The 25890-nt window shown below is 39.4% G+C and overlaps 2 protein-coding genes across 2 annotated transcripts in view; one reads left to right on the top strand and one right to left on the bottom strand.

Annotated features, from left to right (window-relative positions):
* LOC127224676 (bile acid-CoA:amino acid N-acyltransferase) overlaps positions 1-25890 on the top strand; it is a 1166658-nt gene that overhangs the window by 925938 nt on the left and 214830 nt on the right. The gene's annotated exons all lie outside the window — the stretch shown is intronic.
* Invs (inversin) overlaps positions 1-25890 on the bottom strand; it is a 148597-nt gene that overhangs the window by 27606 nt on the left and 95101 nt on the right. Inside the window, exons 5-12 of the mRNA XM_051187791.1 lie at positions 22532-22699; positions 19261-19441; positions 16913-17022; positions 13414-13585; positions 12060-12215; positions 11448-11677; positions 6754-6860; positions 1802-2014 (exon numbers count right to left, since the gene is read on the bottom strand). Coding sequence (XP_051043748.1) covers positions 1802-2014; positions 6754-6860; positions 11448-11677; positions 12060-12215; positions 13414-13585; positions 16913-17022; positions 19261-19441; positions 22532-22699 — 1337 coding nt within the window. The remainder of the gene's footprint in view (positions 1-1801; positions 2015-6753; positions 6861-11447; positions 11678-12059; positions 12216-13413; positions 13586-16912; positions 17023-19260; positions 19442-22531; positions 22700-25890) is intronic.

The following is a 25890-nucleotide window of genomic DNA, read 5'->3' as shown; positions in this document are numbered from 1 at the left end:
TGTCATTTCTTGCCTCCAGGTTCCTGCCTTGCTTGAGTTGCTGTCATGGCTTCCTTTGATGATGATGTATTTGTGATTGGGAAGCATAAGACAAATAAACCCCCTCCTCCCCAAGTTGCTTTGTGTTTCATCACAGCGATAGTGACCCCACGCAGGATACCAACTACTTCAGTGTCTTCAGAGTCACATTAAAGATGAGTTTCCTGCAAGCTTACCTATAGAGGGCTGGCATTCTAGTACATAGTATCCTTTCACTTTTTCCAAGTATTTTATTCTATGATTTTTTTTAATGGTTCTTTATCACACTTATACTTCATTGTGGGAAAAACAGAAAAATTAAAGAGCTGAGTACTTAAGACTTGGCGACACTCAAGTTACAGCCAGGGCAGCCTTTAGGAACACTCAGCTACAGCTCCATTGACAAGGTATTTGGTAATATAAGTTTCAGGTATTTAGAATACTTCTATTACAGTTGTCAACCAATCACAGATTGGAAAATTTCAGATAAAAAATTACCATCTGTGTTGAACATTGTGACACTTTTCATTTTTTCCTAAATATTTTATAACAGTAATTTACATGACATTCATATTATGTTAAGTATTGTAAGTAATCTATAGATGGCTCCATATATACACTTATGTCAGAGTTTTGGGTACCCACTAATCTTGGTGTCTGAAGGAAATCCTGACTCCATGCCCCCTCCACATGCACATGGGACAACTGTATCTACACAGGCTTGTCAGGAAATGGGGAAGAAGAACCAGTTATTTATACATGGGGTTTCTTTGGTTAAATCAAAACTAGACTTACATTCATTTAGCAAATTTGGCTAGACATTAGTTTCTTTCAATAAAACAAGAAGGGATCTGGGGAGATGGATCAGTTGGTAAAGTTCTTGCAGGTCAAATATGACTGCCTGAGTTTAATCCCTAAAAGCCACATTTTTAAAAAGCTGGCAGAGCTGGGCATTGGTGGCACACACCTTTAGTTCCAGCACTTAGGAGGCAGAGACAGGTGGATCTCTGTGAATTCGAGTCCAGAGCTAGTTCCAGGACAGCCTCCAAAGCAATACACAGAAACCCTGTCTTGAACCCCCCCCCCAAAAAAAAGCTGGCAGAGTGTAGTTGTGCATACTTTTATTCCCAGCACTCAGGAGGCAGAGGCAGGTAGTTCTCTGTGAGTTCAAGGCCAGCCTGTCAATATCAGAGACCCTATCTCAAAAACAAAGGCTACACATGGTACATTATAATTCAGTGCTAGAGAGATTATGTACCTGTAATTTAGTGCTGGGGAAGTGGACACAGGCAGATACTGGGGAATTCTTAACCAGCCAGTCAGACTACCTTACTTATCAAGCTTGAGGTCAGTGAGAGAAACTGTCTCAAAAACCACATGGATGGCACCTAAAGAACAACACTTGAGGTTGTCCCTTGGCATGCATACATGTGCACCTACACACACACACACACACACACACACACACACACACACACACACACACACACACACACACACTCCTTGCCAGAATGCCAGGAGGGGCAAGAAGCTAAGTTCTTTCTTGGTAGCTTGCTCTACGTGGCAATCTCATCATAACTTTGTGCCAAGGTTGCAGCAGCCAGAACAACAGAGATGGATCTAGCAGAAATGCTGGATGGAGTTTGGGCCTTGCTCTTTCCATCAGTCCTCTGAAGAGCAAGAAGGTGACAGAGGAACTGATCCATCCAGAGAGTTCTCCCTCCTTCCCCCTTCCACCCAGTTTCCCTTCTCAGCTGAAAGCAACTATGTGGCTCACACTTACTTAGCCGCAGCATCTTTTCTCAGCTGTTCGTGCTTCATGAGGAGGTTCTTCCGGTCTCGGAAGGCCTTTCTGACCTTGTATCCTTTGTAGACAGCTTGGATTTTGAAGGCAGCAATGTCTTGTATAGCTGCGATAGACAGGGCACCATGTTCCAGCATGAACTGGATCACCTCATGGCGCTCACCAAGCAATGCATAATCAAGGGGTGTGTACCTGAAGCAAGAGTAAGGTTGGTTTTGAATGGACTGTGATTCAAGGCACAGTGAAACTGTATTAGCACCTAGCAGAAAGACATTCGTTCTACCATGGGCTATTTCCCAGGCAAAACCTTCTAGTCTGCTCTTCTTTCTTCAAGGAGAAACAAAACAAAACAAGAGGCTGCAGGTTCACCTTTGTGTGGCTGAGCTCTGGGGGCTGGCTCATAAGCTAGAGCACTGATTCTCAACCTCCCCAATGCTAAGGCCTTTTAAACAGTTCCTCATGCTGTGGTGACCATCCCCTTCACCATACAATAATTTCATTCCTATTTCATAAGGTAATTTTGCTACTATTATGAACTGTAATGTAAATATGTGATATCTAGGATATGTGACCCCTATGAAAGGGGTTATGACCCACAGGTTGAGAACCGCTGGGCTAGCGGCTATGAGAACACATGACTAATTCCCTTTTTCCCATTGTGCCAAGCGATTCCCTACTCCTGTTTCAAAAGATTTTCCAAATTATTTTTCTGTAATTACTGATAATTAGTGCTTATGAAAAGAATCCTATTTCAGGGGAAACTGACTCCATGATACAGAAGATTCCTGTAAGTCACTGCAGGTGAGCTGGGTTGTTAACTAAATGGTGTTGGTAAAACCCGGTAGCCACTTGGTAAAAGAGACTTTTTTGTTTGCTTGTTTTTGAGGCAGGGTTTCTCTACACAGCCATTAAAGGTGTGTATAACCACACCCACCTAAAGAGACTTGTATATTGCTTCATAAACCAAAATAGTGCAGATGGGGCAAAGATCTACATTCACATTAGAAACTATGCATGTACTAGATGATCCATGGAAGACTGAAGGAGACCCTAGAAGTAAACAGGAAGTTTTTTTTAAAATAAGAGATATGGAACTTAATAACCATAAAAGACCAGTAAATGTGACAAAGTAATAAAAAAATTACAGGGAAAACCATCATTTAAAAAAGACAAAAATGAATATATTGTTTAAATGATACATTGCAATTGGTTGTTTTTTACTCTTTGGGGGCCTGCCATTCAGCTTCCAAATAAATATATGGAGATTTAGTCTTATTTATGAATGCCGGCCTTAGCTTGACTTATTTCTAGCCATCTTTTCTTATTTAAATCATCATCCCATCTACCTTTTGCCTCTGGGCTTTTATCTTTCTCTATTCTGTATGTCTTCCTTCCTTCTTACTCCGTGGCTGATTGTGTGGCTGGCCGGCCTCCTCTCTTCCTTTTTTTCTCGCTCCTCTCTCCTCTTTTGTCTTTTCCTTTTATTTATTCTCTCTGCCTGCCAGCCCTGCCCATTTCTCTCTCCTGCCTAGCTATTGGCCATTCAGCTCTTTATTAGCACAATCAGATGTTTCAGACAGGCAAAGTAACACAGCTTTGCAGAATGAAACAAATTCATCATAAAAGAATGCAACACATCTTTGCATCATTAAGTTAATGTTACACAGCATAAAAGAATGTAATACATCTTTAATATTCCACAACAGTAAGTATTTTAAGACTTCAGACAGAATAAAAGAACAAAGACTGAAGTAAAATAATCTCCTGATGATGACAGTAATGTCACTTCTAACCAGACTTGATCTTTTGGAGTCTCAGCTGTCTTTGTCTGTTAAAGAAATGAATGGGAAAGTGAATGGTGAATGGAAAGGGGCTTATCCTGTATGTCAGCTGCTGCTCAGGATCCACCCTGCAGCAGGGTTTAATGATGCCACAGTAACCTGCCATAAACACTGCCATAGGACCCAAGCTCACATTTAGCTAGTGACAACTGCACACTGAGGCCAAGCTCACAGGGTGACTGAGGTAGTCAACACAGTCATAAACCATGAGCTGACTTAAATGGGAAAATGGATATTGTTATAGGGATGCAAGATTAGACTGAGAAAGTCACATACTGACTACCAAAAAGAAAAATCTCTCTTCAAGTTTTACTTAATAGTTACAGTACAGCATAAAAGGAATAGATTTTCAGAATAAGGGTGGTTTGGCTGCTTCAAGAAGTAAACTGAATTCAGAGCCTGTACTGGGTGAGTCACAGATTCATGTATGGTTTCCTTACTGAAGCCTCAACAGCTGAAAAAAAAAAAAAACAGTCATTTCAGAATGTCTTAATTTGCCCCTACTATTCGGGAAACAGAGGGCCATAAGTAAGTAATCTCAAATGATATTTATAAATAGATGTTATTTTATAGTCAGAAGATTTAAGAATCTCTTCTGTCTGCACTAATGAAGAGATTATCAGACAGTCATTGAACATAGTGCAGCAGTCTGAATTGACCTTTATAAGTCATAAATGCAACATTTTCATTTCATACAGAGAGATTCAGGAAAGTTAAGCAACTTGCTGACAATTATGTAGCCAGTTTGGTAAAACCTCCTCGTCTATTAACTATTGGATACATTCCAGTATAATAGAGATGCTTGTGTTATCAATTTGCATACAACATATATATTCAGTAAGCCTAACAATTTTTCTTTAAGTACTAATATGTAGTATTTATCACAAAAAATCTGGACTGGGAATGAGGAACCTGTGTGACCCTGGGCAGTCAATTAACTTCTCTGAGTTTATTTCCTCATCCTTAAAACAGGGGAAAAAAGGAGGGGGAGACCCAGATCTCTTAGGCTGTCTCTGTAGTAAAACTTAATATCTTAAATATTTTTATTATAAAAAATCATATTTTCATTATGTGATATTTCAAGTATAAAATATTGAGAAATAACCTAACAATTCTCCATACTTTCAGAACGCAAACTTAAGAACCAGAAAGGTTTTTTTTTGACATGTTTATTTCTTTCAATTTTTTTCCTTTTAAATTTTGCTTAAGTATTTTAAGGCAAATTGTGGAGTTCTGTCAGTCCATTTCTATATGTCTCAGCATTCATCCATACAGCATATAGGCACAGCCACAAGGAGCATTATGCTAACAAAATTAGCAAAGATTTCTTAGTAAAATATAATGTACAATTCCTCAACTGTCTTAAACATGTCTTCTTTTAATTATTGATTTATACAAATTAGAAATTTTAATCAAATCCATCTTAACTTTAGAGAGACACGATCTAAGTATTTGGCTAGGTCTTGAGATTAAAGTTTGCATCCACTGTTTAAGAAACTGGACATGGTGTTGTTATTATCATTCTATCCCAAGATCAATTTAGCAACATTCAAGCACTGTGAATATTCCCATTGACATGAGAGAGTGGCTGTCAGATGGCTATTGACCAAGAGACAGCAGAAGTTGGCAGAAATGATGCCTATTTGGGGTACATCACTTGGTTAGTGTCTATGCACAAGAAGTAGAAATTAGCACTACACTGATGGTAACCAGCCAAGAAACAATGTAGACACCAAGAAGAGATAACATACAATTGGACCTGCCACATGGGAATGGGTTGATGAGTTCAGCAGAATGCCCAAACAGAATGTCAATAAACATAAGCTGCAGTGCCAGCTTCTGACATGTGTCTATCAAGGTGCATGGCTGGGGAAACACTGAGACAGGCTAGGAATGGCCACTCTTTCCAGTACACATTTTCTTTACAAAGAGAACAGCCAGGAAATAAATACTGTGAAAGTAAATTCTTTTTAATCACTTCTAAACATCACAGACACTAATAGATTTGTGACTGGCTTTAGGAAATAAACTTTCTTGTTAATTAACTGACTGATGCTGCTGCTCTGCATATGCATGTGTGTGGATGTGGGTGAACAAGTGCCATGGCACAATGGAGGTCAGAGAACAGCTTTCAGGAGTGGGTTCTCTCCTCCCACTGTGGGTTCTGGACACTGTGCTCTGGATGTTAGACTTGTGCAGTAAGTCTTTTACCTGCTGAGCCTTCTTTCTGGCCCAAAGTTCTTTAAAAAGTCACTAATTTGGGAGATTCTTTCCTTTCTGTTTTTTATTTGGAACTTAAAGAGAGGCATCTTTCAGTTTTCTTGCTAACAAAGATGACTCTGGAAAATGTTCGGTGATCATAAACTTGGCCATTACTTACAATTTACTAGAATCTTCTCATAGCCAAGATCCACAGAATTTCTCCTGCATAGACTTCCTTTTGCATCTGGTCCCTTTTCTACCCATGCTGGGAATGGAACCCAGAGCTGAGCACATGGTAGGCAGGCACTAGAAACTGAGCTACACTCCTACTGTGTGTGAGCCTTTTTATTGGGCCAGAGTCCTTAGTGACAACCCTAGCATATCTCTGTAAACCATATTATTCAGGAAGGCAATATTTACAGATATTTATAGGTATTCAGTTTCATCTTAGCTTCTCCATGTTTTCAGACACATGACGACAGCCTCTTTTCCACTAGCTAATTATATCCTCACCACTAATAGAAACAACTTGAATATGTAACTCATTCTGCCGGTCTATATGAATTCCTGGGTCTGGTCATTCAGGATTTCACGGGTCATATGTTAGACACAGGCCTGAAGAAGGTCCTTTTCCCGATTTGCAAATGTGACCCTGCCATAAGTAGTATCCAAAGTTTTGAGCAAGTGCAAAAGTCCATGGTTCTTAGTGAACACTACATGGAAATGTGGTTCTTTCCTCTGGCTCAGGATTGCTTGGTACAATGCTTCCTTATGAGGACTTACTATTTTCAAACCCATATATCAACCTGAGATGTTTTTCTTCATCTGAAAGGAAGGATTTGAGATGAGCAACACTATACTCATTCCCCTTCCCAATCAATGGCTTACCTCTCCTCATTGTTCTCCATCTGATTAGGGAAAGCAGCGAAATCTAGCAGTAATTTAATTGCATCAAGGTAGCCATTATTACAGGACCAGTGTAAAGCTGTTCGTCCCTGCAAGTATGAACAAATCAAATGTACTGGAGTAAACAATTTCAGGCGCATGATAACTCAGAAGAGACAATTTCCCTTGAGATCGAACAATAATAACGAAGGTATGTGATAGAGAAAACAGACATGTTTTAACCAAAGGGATCCTGATTAACACATTCCTCAAAGGATGCACTGTCCAAGGTGAGACCTGAGGAGGATTTGAAATTGGTCAAAGAGTATTCCAACCAAGAATGCAAATTCTGACTTTCACTACAAAGAAAAAGGAGGCAAGCCCAACTGGAGTCAAATTCAATAAAAGAAGTGGTATGATGGCTATTCTTGGTTGTCAACTCGACTACATATGGAATTAACTTAAACACAAGTGGCTAGGTACACCTGAGAGGGATTCTTCTTAATTAAATAATTTGAAATGGAAAGACCTACCATAAACCCAAATCTTTTGAGGTGGGAAGATCCACCTTACACCTGGGGCATAGCTTCTGCTGGCAGCCTGTATAAAGGACATGGAAGAAGGAAGTTTGTTCTCTTTGTCTCTCACTCATACTGGCAAGTTCATATCATCAATAGAATTAGTGCCTGCTTCTTCAGGATTCTGGTGTATACTGAAGACCAACTAAGATACCCAGCCTTGTGGATTGAACTACTACTGGATTCTGAGACTTTCTGTTTGTAGACAGCATTGTCAGACTGCAGCCTGTAAACCACTCTAATAAATCCTCAAATATATATATATATATATATATATATATATATTTTTTTTTTTCTGTTATGTTCTATCAGTTTTGTTCCTCTAGAGAACCCTGATTAATACAAATTCCATGCATGTAGAGTGGATAAAGAAAATGTGGTACATTTAGACAATGGAGTGTTACTCAGCTGTTAAAAACAATGACATCTTGAAATGTGCCAGCAAATGGATGGAACTAGAAAAGATCATCCTGAGTGAGGTAACCCAGTTCCAGAAAGACAAACATGATGTGTACTCACTTATAGGTAAAGGATAACCATGCTACAATCCAGAGAACCAAAAGAAGCTAAGCAATAAGGAAGGCTCAAGGGAGGACCCAGGAATCTCACTGAGAAGGGGAAACAGAGTGGACATCACAGGTGGATGGGGGAGGGGTCTAGATTGGGAGGTAGGTATGGAAACAGGAAGGATCAGACTGGGGGAGGATGGAGGGAGAGAGTATTGGGAAGACAACTGTAATGGGGGGCATCTCTGGGATTAGTTAGAACTAGTGCAATGGAAACTTCCAGGAATCTATGTGGGTGACCCCTAGCTAAGACTTCTTGCAATGGGAGACACAGAGCCTGAACAGGCAATCTCCTGTAATCAGGCATGACTTCCAGTGGAGGAGTTGGGAGACCAATCCAGCCACATAATCTTTAACCTTAATTTACCCTGTCTACATGATATGCTGGGGTAATGGTTGGTGTAGAAATTATGTGAGTGGCCAATCAGTTTGATGACCTGAGTTTGATCCTAAGATCATGGTGGGAGGACAAATGGCATGACCCAGGTGTGTGTGTGTGTGTGTGGTTGTGTGTGTGTGTGTGGTTGTGTGTGTGCGCGTGCGTGCACACACTCATGTATATGCATATGTACACACACATAAATAATTAAATGAAAAACAAAATAAAAGCTAAAGAAGGTGGGAAGCACAGCAGAAGGGAAATAAGGTAGTTATAATGCTGAAGGAGTCAGTGGGGGAACTATCACAAGCCCAAATATGCACACATATAACACAGCTTCTAAATATATCAGACAAATGGACTGAATTAAAGGGAATTAAAGCCAGAATCAAAAGGATAGATTTTTGAAAAATACTTAAAAATTTATATATATATATATTAATTTTTATAGTGGTAGATTTTAAGTGGCTTTATTTTATTTATTTATTTGTTTGTTTGTTTTTGTTTTTCGAGACAGGGTTTCTCTATGTGACAGTCCTGAGTGTTCTAGAACTTGCTTTGTAGACCAGGCTGACCTTGAACTCAGAGATCCACCTGCCTCTGTCTCCCAAGTGCTGAGATTAAAGGTGTGAACCACGCCCAGTAATTTGCTTTGTTTTGTAATGGCTGGTGTTAGAATAATGTAAGAGAACACTGATGATATAGAAGATATAAATAACACAACCTGAAGATTGGTATTTAGACATACAACACTACATTAAACAATGGCATAATTAGAACTCTTCTCATATGTGTAGTGTTTACCAAAATCAGCCATTTGCTGGACCAGGAAGTCTCAAAAGAATAACACCCTTCTCTGCAAAGACATCCACACCCTAACTTCTAGAACCCTGACCTGTGATGCTACATGGAAAAGCAGCTGTCCTGAGTGAGGCAGATCATTTTGGACTATCTGAGTGGGTCTGCTGTAATCACAGTGGGATTTCTGAGGGAAATAGGGGTGGGGAGTTGGTGTCAGTGACTCAGCTAGCCCTTAGCAGCTCTGATGATGGAGGAATAAGGCCATGACTTCAGCAGCCTCTAAATGCTGGAAAAGTTAAAAAAAAAACAAAAAAAAACAAAAAAAACAAAAAACCCCACTTCTCCCCAAGGCCTCCACAACACAGCCCTGTGGTACACTGGTTTCTTAGTCCAGTAAGACTGGTGTGGAACAGTGACATAATTAATTTGTGTTGGATGTTTGTGCTAATTTGTCACAGGAGCAATAGGTAACTAATCTATTAAATTAAGGTTGAGAATAAGGAACTATCCAGGTGCCTGGAAAATGAACAATAGAGTCCCAAATAATGTGCAGTCTAGCAAATAAAGCAAAGGAAAAAGAAGAAAGTACTCTCACTATGTGACAGTGAAGGTGTGACTTGACCAAACTCATGCAGTACAGCTAAAGCAGGGCTTGGAGGATTTGGACTCACACACAAATATTAGACAATAGTACTGAAAAAAATAATGAAGAACTTAAATTTTCATCTGGAGAATCTAACATCCCAGCTCTCAGGAGACTGAGCCAAAAAGATCTCGAGTTGGAGGTCAGCCTGAGGTAAATAACAAGTTCCAGAATGGGTTACAAGGTGGGGCTTTGTCTTTAAGAGATTTTTTTTTTTTTAAGGGAGCATCTATAATAGTGGCACTTGGGACTCAAGAGGTGGAAGTGGGAGGATCTAGAGTTCAACATCACATGTGGCTATACGATAAGCTCAAGGCCAGCCCTGGGTTCATGAGACCTTGTCTTAAAAAACAGCCCCTGCCCACCAAATTGAGAGTAAGTCAAATCCAAGAAAAATGAATAGCAGGAAATAAAGATAAATGTAAATTCCATTAAAAAAAAGCAGATATGCTTAAAATGCAGAAAGTCAGCAAAGACAGATGTTCTTGGAAGGGTTGAAAAAGACAGGTGAAAGTTTAAAGAAAAAAAGCAGAGGGGCTGGAGAGATGGCTCAGAAGTTAAGCGCACTGACTGTTCTTTCAGAGGTCATGAGTTCAATTCCCAGCAACCACATGATGGCTCACAACCATCTATTATGAGATCTGGTGCCCTCTTCAGGTCTGCAGGCAGAACACTGCAGACATAAAATAAATAAAATAAATAAAATAAGTCTTAAAAAAAAAAAAAAAAAGCAAGAGAGATAGTACATATTACCAATGTATACAATTAACAATTAATGAAGAAATAGTTGTAATTTTAAGTCCTACAACATAATATAGACAAGTGAGATGTGACTAACTTTTTATAAATACAACTGAAATTTTGAATAAAATGGACAAGTTCTCAACAAAGTACACTTACCAAAGCTGAAAAAAAAAAACTATTAGGAAACAGAATAGTCTAACAGCCACTAAAAAGCTGGATCAGTCATTAACAATTATGCATTAAGAAAATTCATATGACCAGTGGACTTAAAAACAACCAATTTTTACTATATATTTAAGGAAGACATAATACCAATCTCATGCAAATTCCTAAAAAGGGAATATTTTCTAGCCCCCCCTTTTTAAAATAAGGTCAGAAACTCCTTCCTATACAAACATGACAAGTAATAAAAAAAGGAAATTATCATGAACATAGGATACAAAGTCTTAAAATATTAGTAAGTAAGTTCCACTCACTTATAATAGTAATACTACACTGTAAGCAAGACTTACTCTACAAATGTAAGACAGGTTTAACATCAGAACAAAATTCAGTCAACATGATTTATTTTGCCAACAGAAAAGAGAAGAGAAAGATAAGACTGTGAGGGTTGAATGAACTATTGCTGAATATAAAGCATTTGGCATTTTAGGATATTAAGCAGTTATGATTATGAGAAAGATTTTATATCAGCTGAGGAAATGCTGGTGTTAATTTTAAGTGAACAAAAGGTGATTTGTAAGATCATGCATGTGTACATGTACATATATATGTACACACACATGCATATATTTTATAAATGTTTTAAGAAGTATTCCTAGTGTATATAAATGTTGAATAATATATAAATATAGATGAGCACTAGAAGAGAGCATTGACAGGTGAAAATCATCTCTCTCCAAGTGATGAACTGTTCTACTTAATTCATAACGAAGAGGAAAACTCTTCACCATGGAGCTGGCAGCACAGAAAGCCCAAATTTCTACCTCTTTGTCTTGGATGTTGGGATCTGCGTTGTTTTCCATGAGCACAGCCATGCAGTTGATGTACCCTCCATATGCAGCACACTGAAGAGGCGTTCTTCCTGCATAATCCTGCACATTTGGGTTGATCTTGTTTTCTATCAGTATCTGGCAGACATCGGCATTTCCCCCCAGGGCTGCCCAGTGGAGAAGTGAATGTCCATCTTGGTCAACCAGATCTACCCTTGCTCCACCTACCAAAGCAAAACTGCAGTGAAAATGTCGAATGTAGACAGCATTCATCAGAAGGAACAGAAGCTTAAAAACATAACAATGTCCTCTGAAAGCTTGTATGTATTCTACACCATCAGAGCTTTGGAGTAGCCCTTAAGTTCTGGAGAGGTTGGGACTCAACTCTCAGTAAATGAAACTGGCGGTTGGGTGGGGGTGGGCAAAGTGATTATTCTGAAATCAAATGTTCACCAACAGGTGAGCTACAAGTACAGGCAGAAGGTACCACTTGGACACTCTTCCTCAGCTTTCTGCTGCCTATGAATGAAACCATGTTTCACACCAAGTGTGCTAGAGTGCCTATCTTTCCTGGAAGACCTAAGAGATATACTTGTAACAACTAACCTTTAATAAGTGTCTGAATCACATCTTTGTGCCCCATCTCACAGGCTCGGAAGAGTGGAGTATGTTTCATGACGTCAGTAGCATCTACTTGAGCATCATTGTCCAATAATAACTTCACAGTGCTGACATGGCCAGAAAGGGCAGCAGCATGTAAAGCTAAAAAGAAGCCAAACAACTGATACACTTTCAAAATAAAATAGCTTTATCTTTTTTAACTTAAATATGCTTTTCTTTCTTCCTTTTAGAATTTCTACCTTCTTGTGGCTAAATGCAATCCAAATCTCTCTCTCTCTCTCCCTCCCTCCCTCCCTCCCTCCCTCCCTCCCTCCCTCCCTCCCTCCCTCCCTCCCTCCCCCCCCTCTCTCTCTGGGCATATACTTGCTGCTGTGGGTAGGTGCGTGGATAGTGAGGGGCCTGGTTGTACTTAGTGTTGTGCTGGAGATTTTCTTTTCCTTTTGGGATTTCAGACAAAGAAGAGACTTTGTGTTCACACTGGATGCTAAAAACCATGCTTCTTAGTAACCAACACATAGTGATAGGCTCTTTTAATAGAGATAAATTAAAGCAAGGGTCTGGTAAGAACTGATGGGAGGCTGTGAAGCAGGGAAGGTTCTAGAGTTACAGGAAGTTCTCTCTTACATGGCCCATCAATATGGAATCATGCTACTCTAACTTGAGAAAAGAGCATAAAAAATGAGACTTGAGAATACATTCAGATATGTGCATCCCTTAAAACATATTTTGAAATGTTAGTAGCTAATATATATGCAGTTTTTTGCATAGGTATGTATGTGTTCAGGTGTATACACATGTGTGTGCACACGTGTTGAGCACCTAAGTTGACACTGGTGTCTTCCTTGATTGTGCTCTACTCGCATATTGAGGCAGGGTCTCTCACTGACTCTGGAGGTCACCTTTTTAGCTACTCAGGCTGCCAGCTTTCTCTGTGGTTCCCTTGTCTCCACCTCCCTACACAGGGATTACTGGTGGGCCTCCAAGCCCACTCACTTTTTCTGGTCCTCAAGCTTGTATGATGAGGGCTTTACCTACTGAGCTATCTCTCCAGCCCCAACTAAGCATCGTTGCAAGTTTCCACCCTTTTTATATGAAAGTGAATGTTAAGACAAGTTTTTATTTGTGTATAAGGTGCAGCCAAAGCTATAAACCAGATGCTGATGTTCACCTTATTTTAGCCACAATACTGGAGTAAGATACTGGCAAACTCAAGCTTAAAAAGTAAAAAGTCAGGTCAAACAATATAATTTTAGGGACAGTGATCTCAAGTTACTGTCTTACTAACTTGATAGCACTTTTAGGCACCAGAAGCTGGGTGAGCCCATGTGCTAGTTCCTACCTGTGCCTCCATACTTGTCAGCCATGTTAATGTCGATGTCAGATTTTAAACTGAGCATAGTTCTGAGCACGTCATCACTGCCTTTCCCTGCTGCCCACATGAAGGATGTTCTTCCTTCCAGGTCGGAATCATCTTTGACAGAAGGATGCTTTAAAAACACTTTAACTGTTTCCTGTAAGAAAACTTCATCTGAAACACAGCAGCAGTGAGATGCATTCTCCATGACAATAAAGCACCTGCTAGAGGGGATTCCATGAAGAAGCCAAGGATTTCTCCTGATGCCTTTGTATAAATAATAAAACCTCAGTTTCCATAGAAAATTATGATCTCCTTTCCTTATACATTAGTCTTAGTTTCTGAAACACTTCAAAAACATCTGACTTTCTCATTCAACATCCTTAATTTGAGAATGATGACTGGCCCCCTCCCCCAGGGAACAATGGCAAAGGAGAGGTAGAAAGAGGCAGGGGTTGGGAAGGGCTGCTGCCCAGCAATGTCTTCTGGGCATGACAAAGGCTGATGGATGCGTGAATTCACTGCTGCTGCGGTTGCCAGCCCAGGACTGGGCCTGTCAACATTTCATCGTGAAGAAAGAAGGGCCTGTGAGGCCCCACCCCTCTCTGAGGGACTACTGACAGTCAGTGGTGACTGGGGGAACAAGTGTCACTCTCCTCATTAGTGTGACTGTAGTAAGTTGCCCATGCTCCAGTAGATAACCTCTCATGCATGCAGGAAACCCTATATAAACCCAGTGTGGGGCACACAAAGACATGGAAGTAGGGAGGGAAGTTACTGGGAAGAAGGCTTTGAGCAGGAGAAGGTGGGCGTGAGTGAGACTATCAAATAACAACAAATAATTTTTAAAAGACAAAACATGAGAGGAATAAAACAATAGAAAATGAGTTTCTTTAATTAAGCTTTAAAACTTTTAAGGGCACTGTTAGACATGAAAATTAGAAGACTTAAAAGCGTTTGGTGTCTAGGCCAACATTAAGTAAAAAATTTCATGTACATTGTACCTGCAGAAACCCAGATATTTAAGCACGCCTCCAGAGAAGGCAAACAGATCATCTTTCTGTGTATTACATTACCAAAAATGTAATGGTTAATACATTTGTTCATTATTGATCAAAAGTTACTGTGAAATACAGCATTCAATTCATTCAAACACATTTATTTTGTTATTCCTATACTCAAGGTCCTGCCTCTGGAATAATGGAAAAATGGGGACCCTGGACAGTCAATCCAAATTGTGCCTGGAAGTTTGGGTAACGATTCTTGTTTTCTGTGCTGGGATCAAGTCCAGGGCCTTGCTGCTCAATAAGCTTAAGTGCTAGGTAACTGAGCATATCTCCCAGCTCTTGTACCTGGGTTAATATTACTGTGTTGAAAATGACCTCTTTTCTAAAACTCAATTTTCTAGGAAGATCAAGAAACTATTGCTTGAATGAATATGAAGAGTTTCAGAAAGAAATTTCTGTAGCTGACTCTTAATATTTCATAGAAAGAACAGGGGCTGGAGAGATAGCCCAGCAGTCAAGAGCACTAATTTCTGGGTTTAATTTCCAGTACCTGGACTGAGGCTTGAAAGTGTCAGTAACTCTCCTCCTAGATGATGCCCTACTCTGCCCTCCATGGGAAACAGGCAATCACATGGTACACACATATACCTATAGACAACCCCCCCTTGACACATACAATAATAAGAAAAGAATAACTTTAAAGGCTCATCTGATTTAGTCCTCGTTTTACTCTGGAAGAAGTGTAGGCTCTCAACCACATGGATATTGGCAGCAGGTACAGAGACAGGAAATCCCAGCCATCTGTCCAAGGAGTGACATGGCTTCCTAATTTACAACTATTTCCTGATTTTGTTTGTTTTTTTAGTGTTTTTCAAAAAGAAAATAGCAAACTTAGGTGGAGTTAAAAGAGGCTAGGCTAAAGTAATCAATAGGCTTGAAATAGAGCTTAGAAAATGTGCATAATTATTAAAATCAACTCTGGAAATGATAGACCATCTAAATCAAACATCTGTGATGTGCCCTCATTTTCTTTTGTTCCCACTGATACATTATTTAATTAGTGGTATCTGTATTAAAGCTGGAGTCTGACATCTGGTTCAAGATCATGGGCGGGCCATTTTATCTCTCAGAGCCTGTAAGTATGTCATGACCTACCTCACAGGGTGTGTTGAATTATGTACTTAGTTTTCATTTCCATATACCCATCAACTTGAGCCACATGACTTTATTGTCTGTAATAAGAAATAACTACTTCTCCAAGACAATAAAAGATAATGGCTTGTCAAAGTTCTAGGTGGCCCACTGAGTAAAGTTTTAGGGAGGCCAAGAAGGAACGATTGTAAGTATACAGACAGCCTGTGACCAGCCCAAGGGCAAACACACAATGTACTTGCCACAGAGAAAGGACACCCATAAGTTTATGGCCTAATTAAAAGAAAGGGAAGAGAATCATTAGTAGATAAGATAGGATCAAACAGACTTCTTCAGAGAGTAAGAAGGGGATTAAAATGAGACGTTCAGCAGAACACTGAGGTCAAGAAGTGGGAACTATGCTCTGCCCAGGCCAGAACTACTGATGAAGGCTCAACCCATGATGAAGACAGAAAACCAACTGTGGCCTCTTAATGTCTCTATGTCAGCCTGCCTACACACCATCATGCATAGAGAGAGCCCAGCCACAAAGGACAAGAATACTCTTTGTGATCCATGAAGGACAACCAGGGAAGAATTATTGATAACACTCAGGATTTCTAGAAACAATAATTCACAATGTGGCCTTCTCAATGTATACAATTCATAATCATTTGTATGAATTGTATGAATGTAGTCTGTGTTTGGACACCTGCTCTCACATGTACACAATCCACAGGAATAAGGTCTGTGTGGATACCTGCTCGATACCAGGTGCAATAGACACTTGTCACAAATTTGCTCTAATCTTTCCAGCAGTCCTCATATTATCTATGAAAAGTGAAGAGTCAGAGAGGCTAAGAAAGTTGTGTAAGGTCACACAGCTAGCAGTCTGCACAGGTGGGATTCCAGGAGTTTGTTTTTCCAGCTCCAAAGCCTTGTTGCATTGCTTTCCTGAACACTAAGATGTCCCTAGCGCTATAATAGTCACAGAATGATACAATACATTTATTATAAAGTAAAAAATTACACCAAGTGTTTAAATAAAGCTGCATGATCTTGCAAGTGACTAACAACCTTATAAAAACAGACCCATCATCTGCATCATGGTGCTGGCAGTGTGAACAATCCATCAACCTGGATACCTGTATGTCCATCAAACTGGTGCAATTTGAACCAGCTCAGTGTCAACCTCCTGTTTGTAGTACTGTATCTGTCTATCATTAGTATAGGCTAATTGAAGGGAGCCAGGGATAATGGCATATTATTTCTTATAACTGCATATGAATCTACAGTTATATCAAAATAAAAGCATTTTATTAAGAGAAAAGGGAATCATAACTTACAGCAAAGTTACTCTGAGCTGCATAGTGCAAGGGTGTTGCTCCTTGGCTGTCGGAAGGGATAGTTCCAGACTTGTTTCTTTCTAAAAGGAGATGGACAATCTGTGCATGGCCTGAGAACAGATAAAAGGTAGTTATCTCACACAAAGGGGTACGTCTATTTTTAATCCATTTAAAAGAAAGAAGGTAAGAAAAAATCATTAGCATTCAAGAGCATTTAAAATGGTTTCAAACAGTTCATAGTACAGTCTTTTCCACCTTCTCCCCTGCATACAGTCACAGAGTGGAAAGCTGGTGAAGCTTAAGACACTGAAAACAGAGGGCCTCATTAGGAGGAAAAGCATGGTGGTAAGACGTGCCAGGCTTAGGGACTGCCTCTTGGGCTTCTTGACTTCACTATCCAGCATGTCAAGGCTCTGCTTTCTGGTCCACCAGAACTGAACATCAGTTCCCTCCTCAGTTGAACTAACTGAAATGAACTTCATCTGCCTCTGAGGCCTTCTAACTATCCTGCCAATGTCTCTCCCCTAGTCTTTTAATATGAAGGTAGTAATTTCAAATTCAGAAAAAGAGGGAGCAGGTATTGTGAAGCAGTGGTGGGCTAGTAGTATGTTGTGGTTTATATGAAGGAGGAGTTGTACATGGTGCCAAAGAATTAACAAGCTGGCTGTGACAGTGTGTGCCTGTAAACTCTGCTCTCCAAGGCTCAGGCAGGAGGACTGAAAAACAGACCAGACTGTGCTACTGAAAAAGTGCTAGGTTATCTGGTTATCTTGTCTCAACAACCACAACAGCACAGCACAAGACAGAGGGCTAACAAACCTAGGAAAGCCTTTTATATCTCTAACAGAGCATGTGGGGAACCAGGAAGGAAGGGGATGCCACTGTGGAGTAGCCCTTTGAACAAGGCTGTGCTGGGTAGAAGCCAGGGATAGGTGTCTGCCTGGGGCTTGTGCTCATCTACTCCCTCCACATGTGTGGTTTAAGATAGTGTCTTCCTAATCCAAATACAGGCCTGATGACAATCCATGCAAGAACATCAACGCAAACACATCTCATTTTGGTTGAGGAGCAGAGAGAAAAATTCAGTAAAGACATGAGAAAAGCATACTACAGGGTAGGGAAAGAGAATTGGCATTGGGATGATAAAGAGCATACCTTAGGGATGGTCTCAAGAAGGCCCAGAGCAAAGTTGAGAAACTGTTAGGCATCTTCAATTTAGTTCAGAAAGAGATGGCTTCTAGGAAAAAAGGGAGGACAGAAAAGGATGATGAAAGGAATAAAAGGAAATAAAACGAGGTTAAAAAGAAAAATAGGAGGAAGATGGGAATGCAGATACAGTTGAAATGAGAATCCACGTAGTAGGAATAATAAAACCAGAAGTTTTAGAACAAAATGCATTTAGTGAAGTGAAAGCAAATTTGTGAAATACGCTCACATTCTAGAGGAAGAAGGAAAGGGATGAAACACACATTGAAAGGAAGTCTAAATAACAATTACAAATGTGACCTAAATGCTGTATGCATGTATGGCAATCACTTTAAAATGGACGGTGTGCAACTTAAAACTAAGACCAAGATATTCACAACTGAGCGGACCCTCAGACTGTTAGCAAACATTAAAGGAGTAGTGAGGAGAAAGGGCACAGCTGCCTTAATGAGTAGGAGGTCTTGCTTTTTACTCTGACTCATGGATAAACATGATTTTGAGAGACTGAAGCGATCACAACTGAATGTACATTGCCACCTGGAACACCAGGTGAGCACAGGTACTGTATGTGGCAGAAGGCAGAAACAAAGGGCAGGAAAGATGAAGAAAAACCCCTCTGAAAATACTAGTCATACCACAAAAGTAGAAAAAAATATTACTTTTTAAATGATGACTATAAGTGGTTAAAGTACTTCATAAAAGAAAAAAATTCCCAGGTTGTACTCCTTCAAATAATCTGACACCACCATTCATATCAAACACATACTTGCTCTCTCATATCAAGGACTGAATACAAGCATCAAATGAATGCCCTCCTTTGCCCACATAATAGCCACAGATGTGAAGATAGGTTACATTTTATTCATATCTTGTCAATGAATTTTAATTCCTTTATAATAAAAGTTAAAAACTTATGACATGATATTGAAATAAAAACCAGTATTTAATAGGGAATGAACTTATATTATCACATTGAAAGCATGCAGCAGAAGGAGCCAGGTTATGAAATAATTGAGCATATCAATCTGCTATGAAAACGTTTAAACAAGATGAGGGAGCCCACAGGAGATGTGGAGGCACAGGACTTCTGTAGCTGGGCAGTCTTTCCTCCCACTGATCCTCTGACTTACAGCAGAACATACCTAGTAAGGCTGCCCAGTGAAGTGGCGTTCGAAATAAGTTATCGTAAGATGTTATGTTGCAGCTTTCATAGGAGGTCAAGACATCCACCACTGTTAGGTTTCCATCGGCCACTGCAAAGTGAAGAGGTGTGCGGCCCTCGTAGTCTTGCCAGTTCAATAAAGACTCTGTTGGAGCAGCATCCTATTTTTAAGAACCAGAGACATCAGACACATGTGGAATCCTCAATAAATAGTATGTGGCATGCACATTAACTATTTCTTAAAACAAAACCTCCACATTCTCTATAGTCACAAGTAAAATGATACATTGAGTATATGGGCTAAATCTTTAACAATTAACTTTCCTATATTAATAATATAAAAATACAGACAAGAAGAGAGTAACCACCATGCTTGCATTAAGAGGTGTGACACTTTACCTAAAGTGCTTTGGTGTCTGTTGTGAATTAGGCTAAAGCTGTGGGTTATTTATTTATTTATTTATTTTTACTTATATACACATGTAGTCACCCCTAAACAACATACATTTTGCACACATGCTTTGGATATTTACATCGTGGAAGCACAGGTAATCTCTTCGGCAACTCTTACCTCCTACATACATTTGTATCTTTGTTGATTCTAGTCCATTTGTTAAACTTGGATTTAGCTGCCCATTTTTCTCCTGAAGGACAGTAAAGTTATTTCCACTTTTTTTTCACAATCACATATTCCTCACATATTTCTTGCAACACAATGTGCGAGATTTCTCTCTTTGCTACACATGGAAATAAGCATTGCTGGTTGAAGGAGTTTTGCACCTTCCACTGCATATTGTCAAGCTACTTTCCAAATTCTCGGACCAATGAACACACCTGTGACAATATTCAAAGTGCTTATTTCCCACATGCTGGCACAGATTAATCACTTGGTATTGTCAAGCTTTCTACATGTTATTCCTAGAATGAGGCTGAAAAACATTTCCCTGATGTTTAATTTGAAGTGCTTTTATGAATGAGGCTGAAAAATGTACTTCTCTGTTGATAGTATTCTGTTTGATTTTCTGTAAGTTGACAGTTCACCACACTTAGGCATTCTTTTGCTGGATTTTTGCAACAGACATTATGATATACATCTTAACTCTCTCTTAGGCATTAAAAGCCTTATTCCTCAGCTGCCAGGGACACTATCAGCCCAGGACCCTCATGTCTCTGCTTCTTGGAACAGTTTCAACTAAGGAGTTTCCTCACCCAGAATTCCTTCTCAGGTTAGGTCACACCCAGGGCCAAGTCCAGTTGCTTCAATTTGACCATGGAAGGGCCATCCTAGATTTACAGCTTCTTATGTAGTCAGCTCATTTTACCAACAAAGGACCTGAGGTGTGTCCAACCTGCAGCCATGGACTGCCTATGCCCCAGGACAGCTACAGATGTATCCAGCCCTCTCCCCAAAATAAAAAGTGTGTTTACTTAAAACATCAAGAGATTATTTATTTATTTATTTATTTACTTATTTATTTATTTATTGTAACTCAATTGCAAGGTTCTTGATCATTAACTTTTAGCTGGCAGTGGCATCAAAGGTTGGATATGCCTAGGCTCTCAAAGTAAGGTGTGTTTATATGAAGTACTATGAAATCTGTAAGAAAATAAAAGTTGTGATGGAAAGTGAGCGAAAATAAAAATGATCACAATGACCAGAATGGTATGAACACACCAAAGGGCTTTCAGATGTGAAGAGTGTAATGACTAAGATCAAATGTTCAATGGACAGGGTAAACAACTGATGAGACTCAGCTGAAGAGAGACTTAGTTAACTGAGAAGCAAACATGAGAATATAAAAGGAAATTAGGAGACATAATGAATCAAATGAAAAAGCCCCAAAGACATATAACTAGAGACTCAAAAGGCAACAGTGGAGAAATGCAAACATGTAACAGCTATTTGTTTTCTAAAAATAAGATTCAATAATCAGAATATAAATATGGGTTCTCAGGGATCCAACTCAGGTTCTTAGGCTTGGTGGCAAGTTGCCTTTCTCCACTGAGCCACCTTGCTGGCCCTATTATTGTTCTGAGATAGGGTCTAGCTATGTAGCGCATACTGAACTTGAACTCAGGATCTTTGGCTTTAACCTCTTGAATGTTGAGACTGCAGGAATGTATCACTGAGCCCAGCTCCAAAAAGAACTTGTTTGTTTGTTTTTTGAGACAGGGTTTTCAAGCTCAGGCTGTTTTAAACTCACTATGAACTCCTGATCTTCCTGCCCACCTGCTGGGACTATAGGCATGTGCTACCCTGCCCAGCAAACAGGATTATAAAAAAACATTCTAAAATTCTAGACACATTGCAATGGAACTATAAAATATCAAATATAAAGAATTAAAAACAGCTAGAATGAAAATACAGATCACCTTCCAAAGGACTGACCAATAAGACAGCAACACACTTGACTTGCAAGAACAATGAAAAAAGGCAGAAAGTGGTAAAACAGTATAAAATGAACAATAGAAAAATAAGTATCTAGGACTGTGCATAAAGAAAACCAGTTTTCAAGAGCAAGATAGCAATAATTAGAGAAATTAAGGTTGTGAGCGTGAGAAAACAGAAGATCAGGTTGGGGGAAGCACTGGAGGGAGGTAAAAGGCCAAGTTTGGCTGTGAGAGCTTGTGAGTCGGGCACTGGTACAGAGACACTCAGATCCTGAGAGCTGTCTGGCTAGTCAGCCAGCCTAGCTGAAGCCCAGAGCTTCAGGCTCAGTGAGAGAGGCTGCCTCAGGGTCACAGGCAGAGAGGATGAGCCCCAATGCCTTGTTTTGGCCTTGGTGTACACCTGAGTACTAATGTACATTCATCACACACACACACACACACACACACATACACACACACACACACACACACTTCACATAACACACACACACAAACACACACTTCACATAATACACACACATATACACACTTCACATAATACACACCACACACACACACACACACACACACACACACATATTCACATGCATACACACACACACAAAATTGAAAATTAAAGGATTAAAAAAAAGCAGGGAATGAGAAATATCAACTCTGGAAGTGGTTGGTGGTGGTGGGGGTTGGTTAACAGGAAACCTCAGTGGAGTAATAGTTATTGTGATGCTCTGTCTCTTGGGGGATGATGAGTCCACACGTTGATATTCTTGCTTCATCATCTCCTGTCTCTCACATTAATGCTTTTGTACCTATTAGATTCTTTTTTCCTAAAATGGGCTTTTGGGTCTACACATTCTACCTACCAGGATGCATCTCACTGTATGCACAGCACTCGGGTCTTTGTGGTTGGCTGCCCAGTGGAGTGGGATCTTGCCTTCCATGTCAGGAATTCCAATGTTGGAGTCATGCTTGATGAGCAGCTTTGCATGCTCTGGGTTGTTATAGTAGGCACTCCAGTGCAAAGCTGTTTGCTGCAAGGTAGAGAGGCAATAAAAAAAGACAACCTCATGGCCTACTCTTCTAGAACATCTACTATGTGACAGGCATGGCTTAAGAGACATCAGGACACTCTCTCAGAGCCTGCCCAGCCAACCACCAACAGCCTCTTCTCCTCTACTTTACCAAGGTCACACTGGCACCCAAAACCCCAGGTAAGACTCCCTTCTGCAGACTACCAACACTCCCTCAGAGCCCACCCAGCCTATTTCCCCAACAGCCACCCTCCCCTCATCACCATATTCAGGCCCACAACTCCAAAGGAAGCACCCTGTACCACCAGATGCCAGAGTTCCATCCCCCAACTCTGATAGACTCTTTCTCAAACACAGGCCACTCAGGCCAAAAGACCAGAGAGGAAACAGAAACCAATGGAAACCCCACTCATCCAACAAAGATAAACTCAGAAATTAGATCTTTAATCACCCCAAACCTAGATGCCTAAACACCAGTGTAAGACCACAACAACAGCCAGGGCAATATGTCACCACCAGAGCCCAGCTATCCTACTTCAGTAAGCCCTGAATATTTCAACACAGCTGACACACAAGAAAACAACCTTAAAACAAACTTTATAAAGATGATAAAGGTCATTAAAAAGGAAATGAATAAATCCTTTAAAGAAATTGAGGAAACAAACACACACACACACACAAATTGGAGGAAATAAATAAATCCCTTAAAGAAAGCCAAGAAAAAACAAACAGTTGAAGGAAATGAAAAAAGTTTTCAAGACCTGAAAATGGAAATAGAAGCAATAAAGATTAAAATCTAGGTAAGAAAATAGGAACTACAGACACAAGCATCATAGAATACAAGAGATGGAAGAAAGAATCTAGGCATTGAAAACACAATAGAAGAAATAGAAACATTGGTCAAAGAAAATGTTAAATCTAAAAAATCTCCACAAAACATTCAGGAAATCTGGGGCACTATGAAAAAACAAAACAAGAATAACAGGAACAGAAGAAGGAGAAGAATCCCAGCTCAAAGGCACAAAAAAATATTTTTTAACAAAATCATAGAAGAAAATTTTCCTAACCTAAAGAAGGAATACCTATAAAGGTACAAGAAGTATACAGAACACAAAATAGACTGGGCCAAAAGAAAAAGTCCCCTCACCATACAATAATCAAAACACTAATACAGAACAAATAAATAATGTTAAAAGCATCAAGGATAAAAGAGCAAGTAATATATAAAGGCAGACATGTTAGAATAACACCTGACTTCTCAGCTGAACCTTTAAAAGCCAGGAGGGCCTGGACAGCAGACTCTAAGACTATTATATCCAGAAAAACTGGCAATCTCCACAGACAGAGAAAAGATATTCCATAATAAAGACATATTTAAACAGTATCTACAAATCCAGCCCTACAGAAGGTGCTAGAAGGAAAACTCCAACCCAAGGAGATTAACTACACTCATAAAAACAGAGGAAATAATCCATTCCCAGTTAAAAAAAAAAAAAGAAAAGAAAACGGAATTATACAAACACTCATGCACACTCATACATATACCACCACCACCACCACTAAAATAGCAGCAATTAATAATTAATGGTCATTAATATTTCTCAATATCAATGGACTCCATTCCCCAATAAAAAGACAGCCTAACAGAATGATGCAAAAATAGGATCCATCTTTCTGTGGCATACAAGAAATACATTTCAATATCAAAAATAGGCACTACCTCAGAGTAAAGGGTTGGAAAAAGATTTTCCAAGCAAATGTACCTAAGAAACAAATGTGTAGCCATCCTAATATCTAACAACATAGACTTCAAACAAAAAATAATCAAAAGAGATGGAGAAGGACATTTCATATTCATCAAAGGAAAGACCCACCAAGATGTCTTTCAAATCTGAACATTTATGCCAAAAACAAAGGGCACCCATATTTTTGAAGCAAACATCACTAAAGCTTAAATCACACATTGCCCCTCACATATTGATATTGAGAGACTTCAATACCCAAATCTCAGTGGACTGGTCATCCAGACAAAACCCAAACAGAGAAATACTGAAGCTAACTGGTGTTATAAACCATCAGTTATATAACACACACACACACACACACACACACACACACACACACACACACACACACACACACAAAATTTCACCCAAAAAGAATATACCTTCTTCTCAGCACCTCATAGAACATTCTCCAAAACTAGTCGCATATTTAGTCACAAATTAAGTCTCAACAGATATAATAAAACTGAAACAATTCCCTGCATCCTATCAGACCACCATGGACTAAAACTGGATTTCAACAACAATAAAAACAATAGAACACCTATAAACTCATGGAAACTGAGCAATACTCTACTGAATGACTACTGGGTCAAGACAAAAACAGAGAAAGAAATTAAAGACTTCCTAGAATTCAATGGAAATGAATGCACAACATACCCAAACTTATGGGACACAATGAAAATTGTGCCAAGAAGAAAGTTCATAGCACAAAGTGCCTGCATAAAGAAACTGGAGAGGTCTCATACTGGTCACTTAGCAGCACACCGGAAAGCCCTAGAACGAAAAGAAACAAGCTCACCCAAGAGGAGTAGATGGCAGGAAATAATCAAACTGAGGGCTAAATCAATAAAATAGAAATTAGAGAACAATAAAAAGAATCAATGAAACAAAGAGTTGGTACTTTGAGAGAATAAACAAGATAGACAAACCCTTATCCAAACTCTAAAAGATGGAGAGAGAATATCCAAATTAACAAAATCAGAAACAAAAAGGGGGACAAACAATAGACACTGAGGAAATCCAAAGAATCATTAGGTCATACTTTCAAACAAAACCAGCATTCCACAAAATTGGAAAATCTAAAGGAAATGGATAATTTTATTCATAGATACCATTACCAAAGTTAAATCAACATCAGATAATCAACTTAAGTAGACCTATAACCTCTAGTGAATTAGAAGCAATTATTAAAAGTCTCCCACCTTAAAAAGCCCAGGGCCAGACAGTTTATCAGAGAGTATGCCACAGGCAACTCACAGATCTGGACTCCTTTAGCACTGCACATTTAAATCATTTAAATTTAAGAATAATTTTACATACTAAAAGCTAAATGAAGCTACTGATAAAAAGATAAGAACTATGCATGCATTTTCTTTATTTGAAATAAAAGTTTAAAGTGGTAAT

This window comes from Phodopus roborovskii, unplaced genomic scaffold (genome assembly GCF_943737965.1).
Source record: "Phodopus roborovskii unplaced genomic scaffold, PHOROB, whole genome shotgun sequence".
Taxonomy (NCBI): Eukaryota; Metazoa; Chordata; class Mammalia; order Rodentia; family Cricetidae; genus Phodopus; species Phodopus roborovskii.
The sequence above is the reverse complement of the archived record's forward strand: the minus strand, read 5'-3'. Positions and strand labels throughout refer to the sequence as shown.